This window comes from Amyelois transitella, chromosome 4, assembly GCF_032362555.1.
Source record: "Amyelois transitella isolate CPQ chromosome 4, ilAmyTran1.1, whole genome shotgun sequence".
Classification (NCBI taxonomy): Eukaryota; Metazoa; Arthropoda; class Insecta; order Lepidoptera; family Pyralidae; genus Amyelois; species Amyelois transitella.
The window spans coordinates 1,461,937-1,481,619 of NC_083507.1; the positions used below are offsets into that span (position 1 = coordinate 1,461,937).

The window sequence follows — 19,683 nt, forward strand, 5'->3', positions numbered from 1 at the left end:
CACATTGAGGGAATACTAAACATTCTGCAGCATTCACATTTTCAAAATCGTTTAAATAACATACGTAGAATACAAATGAACCCATACAATTAAGAGGTTTACACCAGTGATTGTACCTACTGTAAAATAGAATAATGGTACACGGCTGTCTGTATTTTTATCGTTTCCAAAAAAGTAAAAAAAAAGAAATGTCATTTTCATTCTGTCAATGCCAAAGTCTGTCGTCCGCTGTCAAATCAATGTCAATTCAAAATTTCAAAATAGTTTTTCAACGGATTTGTTTTTTGTTCGTGTTGGATTTATTTTTGTTTATTTTTACATGTATTATCTCGAAAATAAACCACTGGAGGAAAGAGCAAATGTTCTCAGTGATTTGTCCTTATATACGATTATTTTTTGTATATAAAATCATGAATGGACACAACGAAAATACTGCGAATAGCAGCAAATTTGCGCCGATGCCCATGTCGGCATTGTTGGCCAATTTGATGCCTCTGCAGAAACAATCTGACAGTCCTGATTCAAGTTTTGCATCTAGTGATGAAAGTGATAGCTCATTTAGTGAAACTGTTGCGAAAAAGCGGTCCCCAAAACGTAACATAAACAGAGAATTTCGAACGCCTAACCTCAAGGTATCCAAACCTGTTGACATCAAAAGTTTTGCTTCCGAGAAGAAAGTCGTAACCTCTGATCACAACAAAGAGAATTCGAACACAGATTGGATATCAAATCAGACTTATCCCCACAAAGATGGTCATATTGTTCAAAGTGGAAACAAAAAAGTTTTAACTAATGTTTATCCCAATTCTGAAGTTAAAAAGCCTAATGTTTTAATTCCATACAATAGTAATGCAAAGTTACCACAAACCATTGTTAGTTCAACCCAAAAAAAGACTCCAGAAATAGTGAAACATCAAGTTAATGTGCTCAAAACGAAAACAGTGACACCAAAAATTAAAACAGGTATAAGAAAGTTTACTCCTGGATCAGGGAAACATAGTAATAAGAAGACTCCTCAAAAATTATTGGCACAGAATAGGGATAGGGTGAGATGTGAACTATTTACTCAGAAACCAGTCAAAGATGAGCTGGGTCCACCAGCACGGCCGGAGCCAGCCCCGGTGGCCTCAACACCTGTAGCGGCAGTGCCCGAGACGCCTTTAAACAGAAAAGCCCTACCAGTAGCATATGCCGCCACCCCCTCATACCCTCAAGGTGCACCAGGCAATAATAACTCAAAAATATTATTTAAGACAACAAGTATAAAAGACAAAAAGTATTTATTTATAAAAAAGTTGGGAACAGGAGGTTCTAGTGAAGTTTACAAGGTGAGAACTTAGTTAATAAGAGTCTTTAATGTACAATAGCATTTTAGTAGGGTGCTTGAATTAAAATTTACTATTGTTAATGATAATAATTGGACTATGTGGTCTAAAGAAATCTAAGAATGCTTGCATTGAAAGAGGATATATTGTCAGAACATTAAGTATAAGAAATACTTCATTGATGCTATTCTGTTGCAGAGCTGGAGATCATTTTCATCCAAACAGCTATTCACTTCATTTAGTAGTTAAGAAACAAAATAACTCATAAACATTATCATAAATTTTTTATTTTATTATAAAATTATGAAAATTACGCTTTAATTTTTGCTTGTAACAAATCCTAACTGATATTATAAATGCAAAAATAAGTTATTTGTTTCTCTTCACGCATTACATTATATACTAAATCAATCTTCGTGAATTTTGTGTATATACACAATTAAGAGCTCAGAGAAGGACATAGGGTACATTTCACCTTGGTATAAACTAGTTAGGCTGAAATTTGCGAAAAACCTGTTTTCTTTTAGAGGTGGCGTTAAAATTTGCACAGGCAAAGCTGCAACTGAAAGCTAGTAAGCTGTCTCTAAATTTGTGATAAACACTCACATAGTGGATTTACTTTGAGTGAAAGCGTGTCCTTCTTAATTCAAGCCATTAAGCCATTCCAATAATTATTTTGTTTTCAACATACTGCACCTTCGGTGAAACAAAGTCACAACAACTCTTTTTTAAATTTTTATAGGAGAAGACTTTTAATTTTTTTTCTCATGTATTTGTTCATTTCTGGATTACTATTTATAGTAGGTTTAACATCTTTGCAATATTAATTGTTTACTTTCACCGATGTTTTTGTTGCCCCAAGTAAAGGTATGATTCAAAAACAATTTGGCAAACTGGGTTCGTTTTTTACAATTTTGGCTATTTGTGCCGTGTGGTTCCCGGCACCAATAAAAAAAAAGAATAGGACCACTCCATCTCGTTCCCATGGATGTCGTAAAAGGCGACTAAGGGATAGGCTTATAAACTTGGGATTCTTCTTTTAGGTGATGGGCTAGCAACCTGTCACTATTTGAATCTCAATTCTATCATTAAGCCAAACAGCTGAACGTGGCCTATCAGTCTTGTCAAGACTGTTGGCTCTGTCTACCCCGTAAGGGTAAGACGTGATCATATGTATGTACATATATATGAAGCATGATTCTCTTTGTATGTATTATATTAAACTGAACTGGCTTACTCGATTGGCTTATGTATGTATGTATAAATGTATTAATGAAACTAATTTTACGGATTCTATTAGATTGGATTATCTTAATGAAATGGCCTCGTCTTATTGGCCCTTGATACTCTTTCTATGTATATCTCATAGTTTTGAGCTACATACTTACAATTTACAATTGTTTTATAATATCCAGGTATTAGAAGTTGGCTCGTCCAGTGAGTACGCTGTGAAATGTGTGTACCTCGCCACGGATCACGAGCTAGCGCAGGGCTACATCAATGAGGTGCGGCTGCTGCGAGAGCTGCAGAACTCGGACAGAGTCATACGGCTGTTTGATTAGTGAGTTTTCAATATGTTCATTGAAGAAAAAGAGGAATACAAAGATTTACACAAGGATTTACAACCCATGATCTAAGCAGGGCTAGCAACTGAAGGTTCTTTTGGGAACACACAAAGATTTGTCTTATGTTAGTTAATAGTAATCTTATAAGTAATAAATCTTAAGTGACCTGACTAACATAGGCACTTAACTTTTGACTTCCTCCCTCCCAAGTTCCTGGTCATGGATCGCAACTGAGAAACAATTAAATATAGTTTCGTCCGTAAAATAATCACTGCATAAAACGCAGTCCATTACTCGCACAATTCTAAAAACACTTAACACTCCTTTATATAAACTCCTAAATATGCAAGTTTTTTCATAATTTCTAACAATAATCTCCATTCCAGCGAATACGATAGAACCAATCAGCTGCTGCGCATGGTGCTGGAGGTGGGGGAGACGGACCTGTCGTCGTTCCTGAAGGCTCGCGGCGCCGGCCTGCCCCCCGCCCTCGTGCTACACTACTGGGAGGAGATGCTGCATGCCGTGCATTACATACACGAGCATGGTGAGTATTAAAGCGAGCGTAAGAAGTATGCAGACATCGTGGCAAGTGGCAAGATGTAGTCTCTGCCCACCTCTTCGGGAAAAAGGCGTGATGTTAGGCATGCATTTATGTAGGTAAGTATGTATTAAACTGATGTGTCAAATATGAGCATCCGGCAAAATCTGACATGACGAATATTTTAAAACTGTAGTGGAAGGTCAAATAAATGGGAAGAAGACCAAGAATAAAATTTTTTTATCAAATAAGCAAAAAGTTTTTTATTTGTTGGTATTTTGTTACACTTAAACAAAATACCAACAAATAAAAAAAATTTACAGAGAACTGAGATGAATGGAGGACGCTCCACTTAACTCCACCGACATACGTTAGCTTTTAAATTTAAGAAGAAGCCAAAGGGGGTTAGTTTTAGTTGAAACGTTTTTGTTTTAAATACATTCGAGCTAGCTCTAATGCAAATAAAATCTAACCTACAGTTAGGTAAAATATTGATACGCTCGCTTGCTACGCTCGCTTGCTCGTATTATGGTCGCAAGCGCACGGTACGTTACGCTCCGGATATAGCTGTGCCACCTCGCCGTGATAGTGTTTAGGAGGCGAACACTAGTCGTTACACTCGTCCGCTACGCTCGCTCTAACGCTCGCTCGAGTTTTTAAGAGAGTCCATTCGTATAATGCCTGGCACGATAATAAGACTAAATTCTACTCTGTGGACGTTGCGCAGAAGACTTTTTTTATATGAAAAATTGTATACTTTTCCGGGGTTGTTAGTGTGACGTAATTTTCTAACGACTCTTTTTTTGTGAGTATTGAAAATGATAACCAAATTTGAGAAAGAAAACATTTTAAAAATTTTAGTTCTTCAAAATGAATTTACAGTTACAACCATAGAGTAATGCATACATTAAAGAGATAATGTGGGTATTTATAGTACGTAATTTGAAAAATATTTCACAAACTACCCTCACAACGTTTATTTATTATCACTCGCTTTTTCGGGGGGTCATTGGATGTGTAATTATTTACATCAAATTGCAAAAATGCAGCAGCAGCCATGGGAGATAAGAAAAGCTTTTTTAATCCGAAGTCTTTTACCAAGTTTACCACGTAAGTAAAAATTTCTACATATTTGGAAAATCAATTTTTTTCTTGTTTCTTAAACCACATTAATATTCAGATATACATACATATATTATGTAACACTGTTTGTTTGAAGGAATGTGTGGACGTGTAAATATGACTCTTGCGCAAAATCAACTGGATGGTTTTTGATGAAATTTAGTATACGGGTAGAATATAACGTGGAACATATAGGATACTTTTAATACCGAAATTTCCACGGGAGCGAGCCCCAGGGCGCAACTAGTTCGAACTAACCATAAACTGCTTCTTTCCAGCCCTCTCTCCTGTCCCCGAAGAAGATTCCCCTTCCCAAATATCAACCAGACCTTACAGTCCTTTACCAGATTTGATCATAGAGAAGGCTGTACCCGTCAACAAGCACGATGAGACAGAAGAGTTTTACGTGGAGTTGGAGAGGAAAATGAAGAAGTTATACAGAAAACTGTTTCTAAATGATGATGCGAGTTCACTGGACGAGGTTGAAGAATTGACGCGGTATTATGCGTTCGATACTGATGATGATGATCAAGACGTTATAATGGATGATAATTTTGTTAAAGCAGTCCAAGATTCTAAACATGTTTTTGAAGAGGATGTGGATGAGCGTGGTAATGTAATTTTGGGAGAATCCGTTGCTAATAATGAATCAAATAAAATGGTCCATGTAACAGCCTCAGTAGATCATACTTCCGAAGTTCGTCAACATACGGCTCGAGTATATCAGGATTCTGCCAAAGTGGGGCAAGATTCAGTCGATGTTCATGAAGATTCTAATATTGATAATGATTCTTCATCTCAAGGAGGTAATGGCGTTGAAATTATAACTTGCGAGGCTCAGGTTCATCGCGAAGACTCAGATATAGACGATTATGAAGAAGATATTAGTTTTATCCAACATGAGAAAGAAATTGCTCTTATGGATGAGGCAGAAGAAGATGATGATTTACAAAGTGAGGACTGGCAACCGCCCAGCAGTAGAAAGATAACTAAAAGGGGTGAATTTATTAATATCGAAATATCGGCTTTTGAGAAAGATGACTCGAATGAGAATGGAGAAAACAGAGGTAAATTACGTGTTTTCATTAAGAATACTTTCACAAGGAAATCTTTTAACAATGACGTTATAAGACTTATATATTTAATTTTTTTAATATTGCTTGCTTTTAAATGTAACCTTCAAAACATGGCCTTCCAGCTTCTTAGACAAGATAAAACTACGAATTCCAATATTGCTCATATGTTTTTTTATTTCAGCTTCCATCCCACAAGTCATTGACCTGGACTCTTCAACAGGAGCCTCTGACAACACTCTAGAAATAATGAGACATTACAACATCCGCCGTCACTCCATGGGCTCCATCCGCTTGTCTGATCCCAACCAAAGCGTGTTCAGTCCTTTCAATGTTACTGTTCAGCGCAGCAGATCTTTAGATCCCGAGTTTGAAGTTTATCATGACACTGTTGCGTCTGATGATAAAATCGATGATGAATTGAAATCTGATGAACACAGCATTGACATTATTGATTTAGATTCAAGTGTTTCAATTGAATCTGAAAAGGTTGTTTGTGGTATAGCGGCTTCCACACCCATAACCACACATCACAGTGTAGCCCCAGCTTCTACTCCAATTGCTACATCGAGACATCATAGAGATGTCTCTGTTTCCATTCCGATCACTACACATCAGAGAGAAATCAGTGTTTTCACTGGAGTGAGTACACATCTTGGAGACATAAATGTTTCTACTCCAATGAGTACACAATACAAAGATATAGCTGTTTCCACTCCGATCACTACACATTACAGAGATATAGCTGTTTCCACTCCAGTGACTACACATCACAGAGATATAGCTGTTTCCACTCCGATCACTACACATCACAGAGATATAGCTGTTTCCACTCCGATCACTACACATCACAGAGATATAGCTGTTTCCACTCCGATCACTACATATCACAGGGATATAGCTGTCTCCACTCCGATCACTACACATCACAGGGATATAGTTGTCTCCACTCCGATCACTACACAGCACAGAGATATAGCTGTTTCCACTCCGATTACTACACATCACAGAGATATAGCTGTTTCCACTCCGATCACTACACATCACAGATATATAGCTGTTTCCACTCCGATAACTACACATCACAGACATATAGCTGTTTCCACTCCGATCACTACACATCACAGAGATGTAGCTGTTTCCACTACGATCACTACACATCACAGGAATACAGACGTTTCTCCTTCTTCATCAACTACAGAACATAATGATAAGACTAACGATTTAACAAGCGAAGAAGCTGATGATTTAAATACAGCTAGATTATCAGAGAGTTTAGATTATACGAGCGATGATCAAGAGTTTGAAGTGATTTCTTCAAGATTACCTTCAAGGCAAGGATTGAGAAGGAAAGCCAGTACGGAAGGATTAGGTGGTGCGTCGAAAAGAATGAGAATGAATTTGATACAACCGACGGATGAAATACTCTGGAACGATTTAAAGAACAATTTTTTTGTTGGTGTGCCAACTGTTTACAAATTGTGCTCTTGCACAGATCATATTTGTAATTAAATATATATTTTTTATATTGTTTTGTTTCGATCATGCGTTGATGTCAAATGTTATTTGAAAGGATTTGTGTTATGTTGTTTTATTATCGTATTTAATTTTAAAACATTGCCCCTTGTTTCATTCTATATCTATTTTGTGATTATTTTAATTTTAACCAATTTTTTTTTTGGTGCATTTATATTGTTTACAATTTTGAGCAGAGTTATTTTCGTTTTATGTTTATGTACTTTTATGTATATGCTTTTTTTTGTTATGTCAATTTAATTGTTGAAAACGATTATTTGTTTTTCTGTCACATTAAATTCTATTTCTTTTAAGTCCAGCAAATTTTTATTTTTTAATAACTTTTTTATGTAAGATTTTAGTGCATCCATCAAATGGTTCCGAATTTGCATACATAAAATCACGTCTATATCCCTTGCGGGGCAGACAAAGCCAACATTCTTTGAAAGACTGAACTTGTAAGTATGTAAGTGAATCCGTCCTTACATAATGTAATGTAAAGAGATCTGGCTTAGCTTTTAAAGTAATCTTCTGCCTGATTCATTCCTAAGGAATTTTTTTGAAGCGTTTCTTGTTCTTTTGTACTTTAGTCGTCTCCTAGGATAAGGAGAGTCTTATGTCTAACACTGGATATTCCGCGCTGAGCTGACGACGATTAAAAGCTCATATTTATTTATAACTCACAACAATCCAGATAACCTGATGTAATATTAAAATGGTAAAATTAATTTAAAACTGTAAAAAAGCGATTAAACCGATATCTAGTTCCATTTAAAAAAAAATGAGCCATGATGTTCTCATGGATGTCGTAAAAGGCGACTAAGGGATAGGCTTATACACTTGGTATTCTTCTCTTAGGCAATGGGCTACCAACCTGTCACTATTTGAATCTCAATTCTATCATCAAGCCATACAGGTGAACGTGGCCTATCAGTCTTTTCAAGACTGTTGGCTCTGTCTACCTGTTCTGGATATAGACGTGATTATATGTATCAACATACACACATATAATCACGTCTATATCCCTTGCGGAGCTAACCATGAAAGTACAGTACGTGAACTTAATTTCCATTATTCTTTGTCTACAGGCGTGATCCACGCGGATTTGAAGCCGGCTAACTTCCTGCTGGTGTGCGGCCGCCTCAAGCTGATCGACTTCGGCATCGCGTCGGCGATCAGCAGCGACGCCACCAGCGTCGTCAGGTCTCAGGTGAGCTGAGGAGTTGTTTGTCAAGGTCATACATTTATTAACATACAACATGCTACACAGCCAGCGCTGATCTTTCGGGGGGTGTCCGTGTTGACATTACTGACACTCGTACAAAGAAAATATTTACAGAAATAAAAAAACTAATACTTAATAAATAATTAAACCTGCAGGCGAGTGCAGTACAATCCCATACACACATAATCCCAAGGTATTGAAAAGAGGAGGTTCTAGGTGCTCGTCTCCTGGAATGAGATTCATTGTTTGTCTACTGTAAGACTTCATGTTTGTTTCGACGTCTTAAATATGTTTCCCATGTTTGTCGTAAAACGCGACTAAGGGAATTTATACTTTTTATACTAATATTATAAAGCTGAAGAGTTTGTTTGTTTGAACGCGCTAATCTCAGGAACTACTGGTTCGAATTGAAAAATTATTTTTGCGTTAAATAGGCCATTATTCGAGGAAGGTTTTAGGTGATTTAACATCACGCTGCAACTACAAGGTGCCAAGAAATAATGGAAAATGTGAAAAAAAAAACGTGGAAAATTATTCATACTTGAGGGCTTCAATGATGCCCAAAATAACTATTCCACGCGGACGAAGTCGCGGGCACTGCTAGTGGGTTATAAATTTGCTATTCTTCTTGTAGTCGATCGATAAGCAACCTTGGACTTACTATAATTTTTAGGCGATGGATAAGCAACCTTGGACTTACTATAATTTTTGTTTTAGGCTACCGGCACATACTCTTACATCAGCCCCGAGGCGCTGATGGGCGGCGCCGGCGGCTACGGGGTCAGCGCTGGCGACGGAAATGCTCCCATTAAGGTAATTACATCATCAACTCACTGTTCATCATCATCAGTCCACTGCTCGTCTTTTGCCTTTCCAGAATTCTACATCTATTCTAGCACTGAAAGTGATTTGTATTGAAAACAAGTGGTTCTAATTTTACTACATACATTCATATGGTCACGTCTATAACCCTTGCGGGGTAGACAGAGCCAACAGTCTTGAAAAGATTGAATGGCCACGTTCAGCTATTTTGAAGGAGAAAAGAGGAGAGAAATAATCAGTTATAAATCACTATTTATTATTCAACATAAAATTAAGAACATCTAACAATAAAAAATATTTTTGACATCACACTAATAAACAAAATCATGGCAACCGTTGCTATGGCGCATAGCAAGAAGATTGCCTACAGTGTGTGTTACTGTTAGATGAGACACTCCAACCGCAGTATACTTCCAGATCTCGTTCCGATCGGACGTGTGGTCGTTGGGCTGCATACTGTACAGCATGGTGTACGGGCGGACGCCCTTCGGCCACATCCCCAATCTGGCTAAGCTGGCCGCCATCTTGGATCCCCACCACCGCATAGAATACCCGCCCGTCGAGCGTGAGTATCCCCACTTTTTGGCGTTCGCATATTTGTTTATTTATTTACTAAATAGCTGTGCTTGTGACTTCGTCCGCGTGAAATAGTGTTTTTGGGCATCATTGAAGCCCTCAAGGATGAGTAATTTTCTCCGTTTTTTTTTAATTTTCCATTATTTCTTCGCTCCTTAAAGTTGCAGCGTGATGTTATATAGCCTTAAGCCTTCCTCGATAAATGGTCTATTCAACACAAAAATAATTTGTCGAACCAGTGGTTCCTGAGATTAGCGCGTTCAAACAAACAAACAAACTCTTGAGCTTTATATTATTAGTATAGATTTATGTACACAGAAAACATCGAAACTGATAATAAATACAAGATACAAAATTACAAAGGTTCTGCTTATTTCAAAAGAAATCTCTTCCAGCAGACCCGAAATAGGAGACATTATGGAAAGGGTGACAGGCGTGAACTCCACTCACACGACTAATTTATATTTTATTTAACTACTAGGTATAATGCTACCCGCATTAAGTCCGCCAATTGTGTTTACTTATACTTTAATTTTTACAAATGAAAGATTAAATTAATAAATTTTTAACAGAACACAGGAACAAAGTGTTGAATTCGCTTCTTGTACATTTAATTTGAGCTATCTCATTGGCAAACATATTTTTATGATAAAACTGAAAATATTTCTCAAATAATGTAAATTATTTTATGTAGTGCACTCGCCTGCTGGTTCAATTATGTCTGTTTTTTTTTATTTATTAAGTATTAGTTTTTACATTTCTGTAAATATTTTCTTTGTACGAGTGTCAGTAATGTCAACACGGACACCCCCCGAAAGATCAGCGCCGGCTGTGTAGCATGTTGTTGCCAACATTATGCTGAAGGGATACTGTTTTGGGAACACCATGCTATGCACTTTTATTCATGTTTCTTTTTTTGTAATGAAATTGAATAAATTACTTTTATAGTTCCATCCATTGCCGTGTGGTTCCCGGCACGAATAGAAAAAAGAATAGGACCACTCCATCTCTTTCCCATGGATGTCGTAAAAGGCGACTGAGGGGTAGGCTTATAAACTTGGGATTCTTCTTTTAGGCGATGGGCTTGCAACCTGTCACTATTTGAATCTCAATTCCATCTTAAAGCCAAACAGCTGAACGTGGCCTATCAGTCTTCACAAGACTGTTGGCTCTGTCTACCCCGCAAGGGATATAGACGTGATTATATGTATATGTATGTATGTATGTTGCATCCACCATATCATGATATATCCGTCATAACAGACCTCCCTCCGACCCTGGTCGCGGCGCTGAAGTGGTGCCTGACATACAATGCGCGCGCGCGGCCCTCCGTGCGCGAGCTGCTGTCCACCCCGTACCTGCAGCCGGCGCGCGCGCCGCTCCCGCCGGCGCTGCTCGACAAGCTGCAGCCGCTCGTCTCCGACCAGGAGTTCCGGTTACTGCAACGGGCGCAGGTCTAGCGAACCATAGGTATCGAGTGCTTTGAAGAAACGCCACCTTACATCAGCTGTTTGAGAGTCGAATTTTTAAATTGTAGTTCATAGTTTTTATAAGAGTGTCACAGCTTGGGATCCAACCATCCAGGATTATAACTAAGGGAAAGGCGAATAAACTTGGGATTCTTTTTGTAGGCGATGGGCTAGCAGGCTGTCACTATTTGAATCTCAATTCCATCTTAAGCCGAACAACTGAACGTGGCCTTCCAGTCTCTTCAAGACCGTTGGCTCTGTCTACCCCGCAAGGGATATATACGTGATTTTATGTATGGTAAACTGCTTCTGTTGCACGCAAGCGACTCGCGACGCGTCTGCTACGAGTACACTTGATTGTCAGTCTTGAAACTACGCGTATAAAGTCGCTGTTATAATGCAGATCATCTGCGGACCTTGGTGTTTGTTGGAGCAACCTTTTAACTTTGCATATGTTACAGTTAAAACTAGTTTTTAGTTAGAACGCGTTTTCCCTAGTTAGAACTAGTTTTTACTAAATGGCTTTGTTAAAACTAGAATTAACTAATGGCCGTGTGTAACATACTTTTATACATACATACATACATAAAATCACGCCTCTTTCCCGGAGGGGTAGGCAGAGACTACCTCTTTCCACTTGCCACGATCTCTACATATTTCCTTTGCTTCATCCACATTCATAACTCTCTTCATGCAAGCTCGGCGGTTTCGGGTACTTTTGACCTGACCCTACATGGATACATACTACATACATACTTTTATATTTTTAATTATCTTGGTTGGTGGCGTCTCGTTGTTGCTACGACTCTTCAGTTGTGACCACAACAAAGCCATACATCAAAACAATATGTCAATTACATATTCTAAGTTTGTAATTATATCAGCACGATGTGTGTTGGGCATATCCCATAATTATTGTACATAACATGAATTTTAATTGTATAGAATTAAGAAATTTTATTTAATTTTGCAATATTGGTGTACGATAGGGCTTTTTATTTTCATGGCTTTCACCTTGATTTAGGTGAAGATTTCTTTGTTGTGCCAAAGTTTGACAGTCTGTAAATATAAGTAAATTAGATTTGAAAGTAAATTAGATAGGGAATTAAATTAAAAATATATTTTAAAAAAATAAGTTCACTGAAAGACAACTGTGGTGTGAATGTCCGTAAAAAGAAAGTATAAAGATGTTTCATCTTTAGCTAGGTTTATAATAGAAATACTGTTCAGTAGTTTTGACTGAATCTATGTTGAAAATATTGTGACATGATTAAATTATGACTGTTTAGTTATTCAATCCAAATCCGTACTTATATTATTAATGCTAAAGTCTGTCTGTTACGCTTCAAATCTTTACCGATGGACCGATTTTGTATGGATGTATGCCCATTATCTACTCAAACATTAGGATATTTGAAACACTCTCATTGTAAGCAAAATTTTTTTATATAAAATGTATTTTATGATTGGTGTAAATGTATAATTTATTGCAATAATTATAAATATTATGGAATAACGAATTATGTTTTTTATTATTGAAAAACAAACAAGATTTTAGTGATAAATATTTTATTGCAGATTATATTAAAAGTGGATACAAAAATAAATAAAAGGCACACTAAATCAAACGCGTAAAATATAACTTATCCTTATAATAAATACTGAATTTTATTCAACAGATATGCAATTTTTTGTAATATCGAATATATGTAATGTGTTAAAGCAACAAGTTCAGTGAATGACGCGGCATCATATTATAACGGCTTTCGAAGGACTAAGGACACCTTTTCATTTTAATTTTCAATATCATATGTTGGTATTCAAAATCTGTAACAAACTGACTCAGGCCCACAGGCACTAGCCAGAAACGAGAGAGAGAGATAACGAGAAGAGTTACCTCAATTAGACTAAAGGTTGCCTGGATTCAATATACTCCTATATTTATATAGCAAGAGATCTCAATAGTGCGAAGTGTCGTTAAGAAACCCTCGGGCTCTGTGAAAGTCTAAAAAGTAGATTAGATTAAATTCTGAGCATTTACATTGGCATGCCTTCATTTATACCCCAAGTCCTTCGTTACAAGCCTTCATGTACAGTAGCGCTCAAAAGTATTTTGACAAGGCTACTTTTGTTATTATTTTTTTTCTGTGTTGTTCTAAACAAAAGCGGTTATTACTTTGATAAAATTTCCGATGTACCGCAACCGTACAGTGACAAACAAGTTTGAACTTGTTTGTTTACTTCATGTGCCTAGACGAAAACACGTTCATACTTGCGCTCATAAGTATTTTGACAGCAAGTCATTTCCCAATTGCCAGTGATACCGTTCGCACTGCAGTTCTGATTTTTTAATAAGCAATAAGTTATCATCTATTTATTATGCCTAAAACTAAAGAGTACTCAAATGACATCAAAAATGCTGTAATAGCCGCCCTACAATGTGGAACGTCGCAAGCAGAAGTTGCTCGGAGTTTTAAATTGTCACGACAACTTGTAAGTGCGTGGAACAAAGCTTATAATAAACGTAAATCTGTAGAAAATAAGCCTCGAAGTGGCCGTCCGAGAAAAACCACTTCCAAGGAAGACCGCTTGATAAAGAAGTTATCGACGAGTGATGTCCGAAAATCGGCTGTACAAATAAAAAACGAGTTACAAGAAAACTATGACCTGGCTATTCATGTTTCAACTGTCAAACGTCGGTTAAAGGAGTTTGGATTACATGGACGACGCCCAACAAAGAAACCATTGATTTCTGCTAAGAATAGGAAGCTGCGCCTTGCGTTCGCGAAAAAGTACAGATCCTGGACGAGTTCAGAATGGTCCAAGGTGCTGTGGAGTGATGAAAGCAAATTTAATTTAGTGTCATCTGATGGCATACGGTATGTGCGACGCCCTGTAAACAAAAGATTTGATGTCCGTTACCAAATACCCACAGTAAAACATGGCGGTGGCAATGTTATGGTTTGGGGATGCTTTTCTAGTCACGGTGTTGGGCCATTAGTTAAAATAGATGGTATTATGGATCGTTTTGTTTACGCCGAGATATTGAAGAAAAAAATGCTGCCGTATGCTCAAATAAATATGCCACCTGGCTGGTTATTTCAACAAGATAACGATCCCAAGCACAAATCGAAGCATGTGAGTGACTTCATGAAACTCGCGAAAATCAAATTCCTGGAGTGGCCCAGCCAAAGTGCCGATCTAAACCCGATAGAGCATCTTTGGGAAGAACTGGATCGCCGTGTAAGATGTCGAAACTATTCAAACAAGGATGCTCTATACACAGCACTGAGTAACGAATGGAGCAAAATTCCTATTGATCGTTTGCAAAAATTAGTTGACTCAATGCCGGCGCGTTGTGAAGCTGTCCTGAAGGCAAAAGGCTATGCAACAAAATACTAATAAAAAGTTTCGAAAATAATGAACACAAATTTAATAAAAAATAAAACTTTAATTGTCTCAATACTTTTGAGCAGTCACACTGTGGATAATGTTTTTTTTTTAAGTTTATCTTCACATTCTAATACATGAGTAAGCTCAATATGCAAAAGAAAATGCTTTACTTGAAATATAGTATTTGATTTAAAACAATTTCGTTTTTATTTTTTGTAATATCCAATAAATTCAGCTTGTCAAAATACTTTTGAGCGCTACTGTAGATATATCGTAATAGAATTTCAAAATTTTGGGAGCTTCGTATTTCTCTGCTAGGTCCAGAGAAAATGAATTCGACCCCAACATATTACCAACGGTAAATGGCCGCGTGTTTTGAAAATGCTGGCGTTCACATCGAAAGCAGACGCAATATCCAAAACCGCGCGAAAAATTTCTCTGACAAATCTACATAACTTTATATTTTTTTAATGCAGAAACGGACCTTAATTGCACAGATAAAATAAATAAGCGATCACATCAGTATGTTCAGTTTTGTGTCTTTATTGTGAATTGTAATGAAACATGTTTTGCCATAAAAGTATCTAATTGTATTTTCCTTTCTCAAATAGTCCAAATTATTTTTTCAAACAAATCATGTTAACGTAAGTTACGTTAACATACGCTTTGATGACCTTCAACAGTTAGCAGTACTGTTAATAATAATTTTAATTTAGGCAGAAATTAACTAATCAACGAATGTCAAACAAAAAGCAAGATAAAATCAACACTTCAAGGCCAAAACTCCACAAAAAAGACACAAAATCAAATACAAAGGAAATCTGATTCAGGAATGAAAGACGACGTTACACGTTTGCGTATAATAAGAGGCGCGTGCGCATCGGACCTAGTTCTGGAAGAGCGTGCGCGTGAAGTCGATGTAGTCGAGCGCGTTGGGCACGCCGCGCTCGGTCTTCGGGTCCACGTAGGGCTTCATGCGCGCCACGCAGTAGTCCGCCATCTCCTTGGTCAGGTTCTGTTGAAACATGTTAGTAACAATGTAAAAGTGAGTTCAGTCTTCCTAAACTTTTGGCTTTGTTAACTCCGTAAGGGATAAAGACGTGATTATATGTATTGCTTCTGACATTCCTGTGCTTCCCCTGCCCACCTTATAGGGTGTCATTCAGTAATGAGAGAATGACTAAAGGATAGGCTAATAATTTTGGGATTCTTCTTTTAACGACAGGCTAGCAACCTGTCACTATTTGAATCTCAGTTCTATCATTAAGCCAAACAGTTGAACGTGTCCTATCAGTCTTTTCAAGACTGTTAGCTCTGTCCATCCCGCAAGGGATATAAACGTGACCATATGTATGTACATTATTATTAATACTTGGCAATAGCCCGTAGTTATTATAAAAAACACCAGCTTCGGTTGAGAAAAAAATAAATATACTAAATAATACGACAGTGTGTCGGAGTAAGTATGAAGGAAGTATGCAGAGATCGTGGCAAGTGGAAAGAGGTAGTCTCTGCCTACACCTCCGGGAAAGAGGCGTGATTTTATGTACCTATGTATGTAATACGTCAGTGTAAATAAAAAAAAAAAGAAATATACTAAATAACTGACCGCATATAGCTCGTCCTTGGTGACGTAGGCGCGGTCCTGGTGCGCGGTGATGGCGCGGAACGCGTTCTCGATCTCCTCCGACGAGTGCACGTTCTCCGTCTCCTTGCTGATCATGAACGCCATGTACTCCTGCAGGGACACTTGGCCGTCGCGGTTCGGGTCCACCACGTCTGTTTGGGAGAAGAGTATGGTTGTAAGAGATATATCTATGTTTGTTAATTGAGGTCCGGTGAAAATGCTGCAGTGTAGTTTGTTCCGCCGCGTAATACACATGAGCTTGGGAAGCGGCAGTAGTTATTATTAGATTTAATTGATGTGACGTCAATAAGTGATACTTTGTATCCAATTTTGAAAATAAATCTATTCTATTTTAGTGTATTCTAAGATCGCAGTGAACTATAGCGGGACTTGTAGCGAGCCACCCAAGGGAAGATCTTCCGCGATTGAATTGATGTGACGTCAATAAGTGATACCTTGGTTGGTATGGTATGGTTCAGCTCGACCGCCATCTAAGGGAAGATCTTCCGCCAGGCTAGGTGTGATTCCTGGGGAACCGAGCGACTTTGACATGACTCAAGCTCGTGCTGGTCGCTCTGCCTATCCCTGTGTACCTGTTGCTGACCAACAGATAGCGGCACTCACTCAGTATCTCCTCGAACTCGGGGTCCGGCTGCCCCTCCTCCACCATGGGCAGGTCGTAGCCCAGGGCTCGGAGACAGGACTTGAACTCGTGGTGGTTCAGTCTGCCGGAGCGGTCCTTGTCGAAGTGCTTGAACATCATGGAGAATTCCTTCAGGGCGTCCTCGCTTACACCTGGAAAATAGTAATAAATTTAATATAACTAGAAGAGAGTGTGTTGTGTGTGGTTTCCGGAATTTGAGAAAAAGACCACTCCACATCTTTCCCGTGGATGTCGTAAAAGGCGACAAAGGGAAAGGCTAATTAAGTCGGGATTATATGTGTAGGAGGTGCTCTAGTAACCGCCGACGTCGCCTTTTACGACATCCATGGGAAAGAGATGGAGTGGTCCTATTCTTTTTTTTATTGGTGCCGGGAACCACACGGCATCGACAGTTACTGTAATAGAGTTTGTTTAAAAGAAACCCCTTGAAATGCTTAGTGAATATGTATAATTTTTGATATAACATACATAAAGTCACTTTTAAATCCCTTGCGGGGTAGACAGAGCCAACAGTCTTGAACAAACTGATAGGCCACGTTCAGCTTTTTAACTTGACGATAAAATTGAGATTCAAATACTGACAGGTTGCCAGCCCATCGCCTAAAAGTAGAATCTCAAATTTATAAGCCTATCCCTAAGTCTATTATTTAATATTCTCTATAAGATTCGGAATATGGTTTAATATTTTCATTTTACATGGCGAGACCCCGAATAGGGACCTGTTCACGGAAGAAGAAAAAGAGGAAGAAGAATGAATTTAATTTATTATTGAATGATTTAAATTTTAAATGGAAAAAAAATGATCTGACTGAATTATTGTACCTACGTCTTGTAAAGCCAGATCACAGCGACACAAACTGTTTTGTATCATCTAACATCTAAAAATAGTAACATAAAAAAAATATAATAATATAATAGTAAAAATATAATAGTAACATAATAATTTTTTAACATCTTTTCTACCTGTGTTTACCCAATAAAGATGTAGGGATTTTTACAATTTATTAATTTTAATAGTTTTAATTGTAAATACATAAAATAATAAATAATATTATATTTTAGTAACAAACGGACAACCTATATCACTACTCATACGCGGAACTCTTTCGTCCTGCCATAAATTCGGCGGACAAGTAAAATGAAAAAATGTCAGTTTGACAAGTGTCAATCTTATTGTATTTCTAGGCCCGTTTGTTGCTATACGCTTGAATATTAATTTAAATCTTTCATTTCATCTTTTATCCCTCTTCTCTTACTCTAACTGCACTTCACCTTCTATTAAGTAAGCTTTGAATCTATCGCTACAAAGAGATTTGAATTTGAACGTTACCAGAATGGTTCCTGGCCTGTATCTGCTGCTCGAGGTTGTGCTGCATCCGCATGGACAGCTGGTCCAGCTGGTCCCACTGCTGCGCCAGCCCCACCGTGCTGTGCTCCGTGTAGCGGTTGTCCAGGATCAGGTGCTCCTCCAGGGCCGCGCCTGGAACGGGGATAACATTCCACATTCATTGTATATAAATAATTTAAATAAATATAAATGGGTCTTGGATGTTTATCTATATAAGTACATACATACGTATGGTCACGTCTATATCCCTTGCGGGGTAGACAGAGCCAACAGTCTTGAAAACACTGAATGGCCACGTTCAGCTATTTGGCTTAACGATAGAATTGAGATTCAACTAGTGACAGGTTGCTAGCCCGTCGCCTAAAAAAGAATCCCATGTTTGTAAGCCTATCCCTTAGTCGCCTTTTACGACATCCATGGGAAAGAGATGGAGAGGTCCTATTCCTTTTTTATTGGTGCCGGGAGCCACACGGCATCTATATAAGTATTTATTATAAATTTTTAATTGACCTGTGTTACGAGATACTAACTCAACGATTTTTTAAATCATCACGAGTATAGCGGCATAATTGTTTATTTATGAGAAAAAAAGGGAAAGAGAAACATACCCAATTCCTCTAGTCTGCGGAGGTCGGCTCTCCTGTTGCGGACCTCTACGGCGCGCTGACGCAGTGTAGCCAGTTGCTGTTCCAGCGACCCAGTGCCTTCCATCATCGATGTGCTGTAGGTACATGGAACATATGAAATTGTTACAATACATTATAAAATTGCAGAAATTGTTACAACATATCATACAATTGCAGAAATTGTTACAACATATCATAAAATTGCAAGAAATTGTTACAACATATCATAAAATTGCAAGAAATTGTTACAACATATCATACAATTGCAAGAAATTGTTACAACATATCATAAAATTGCAAGAAATTGTTACAACATATCATAAAATTGCAAGAAATTGTTACAACATATCATACAATTGCAGAAATTGTTACAACATATCATAAAATTGCAAGAAATTGTTACAACATATCATAAAATTGCAAGAAATTGTTACAACATATCATACAATTGCAGAAATTGTTACAACATATCATACAATTGCAGAAATTATTACAACACATTATACAATTGCACATAATATTCTTTAAATACACTTCTCGTATATCAAGTATTTAAAAAATGAGTAAAACATTGTGGCCTTGCCTTTCCATAACCCAATTAAATATATGTCTTCCATTACGTTGGAGCATTTTTAACATTCAATATCAGTAATGAAATCTCTATCTGCATTCTTAAGAGTCCAAAAAAACTGCTGAATAAGCAATAGGAAGGTACACTTAGGTAGGAAAATCATATCCTCCCTTTTTGAGCTGCTTTATTTTCCTTTCACTGATTAGGAATGAATATCGCAA

General features: G+C 37.6%; 2 protein-coding genes across 2 annotated transcripts in view; one reads left to right on the forward strand and one right to left on the reverse strand.

Moving 5' to 3' along the window:
• Positions 1-269: 269 nt before the first annotated feature.
• Positions 270-11,251, forward strand: LOC106139890 (dual specificity protein kinase TTK). Its single transcript, XM_060954493.1, has 7 exons — positions 270-1,328; positions 2,741-2,886; positions 3,277-3,437; positions 8,230-8,351; positions 9,084-9,179; positions 9,606-9,753; positions 11,028-11,251. The coding sequence occupies exons 1-7, from the start codon at positions 360-362 to the stop codon at positions 11,222-11,224; spliced, it is 1,839 nt and encodes a 612-aa protein (XP_060810476.1). The 5' UTR covers positions 270-359; the 3' UTR covers positions 11,225-11,251.
• Positions 11,252-14,889: 3,638 nt separating this feature from the next.
• LOC106130938 (spectrin alpha chain) overlaps positions 14,890-19,683 on the reverse strand; it is a 52,956-nt gene continuing 48,162 nt past the window's right edge. Inside the window, exons 42-46 of the mRNA XM_060954585.1 lie at positions 18,874-18,986; positions 18,248-18,397; positions 16,878-17,048; positions 16,236-16,405; positions 14,890-15,641 (exon numbers count right to left, since the gene is read on the reverse strand). Of these exons, the coding sequence (XP_060810568.1) occupies positions 15,513-15,641; positions 16,236-16,405; positions 16,878-17,048; positions 18,248-18,397; positions 18,874-18,986 (733 nt within the window). The 3' untranslated portion in view covers positions 14,890-15,512. The remainder of the gene's footprint in view (positions 15,642-16,235; positions 16,406-16,877; positions 17,049-18,247; positions 18,398-18,873; positions 18,987-19,683) is intronic.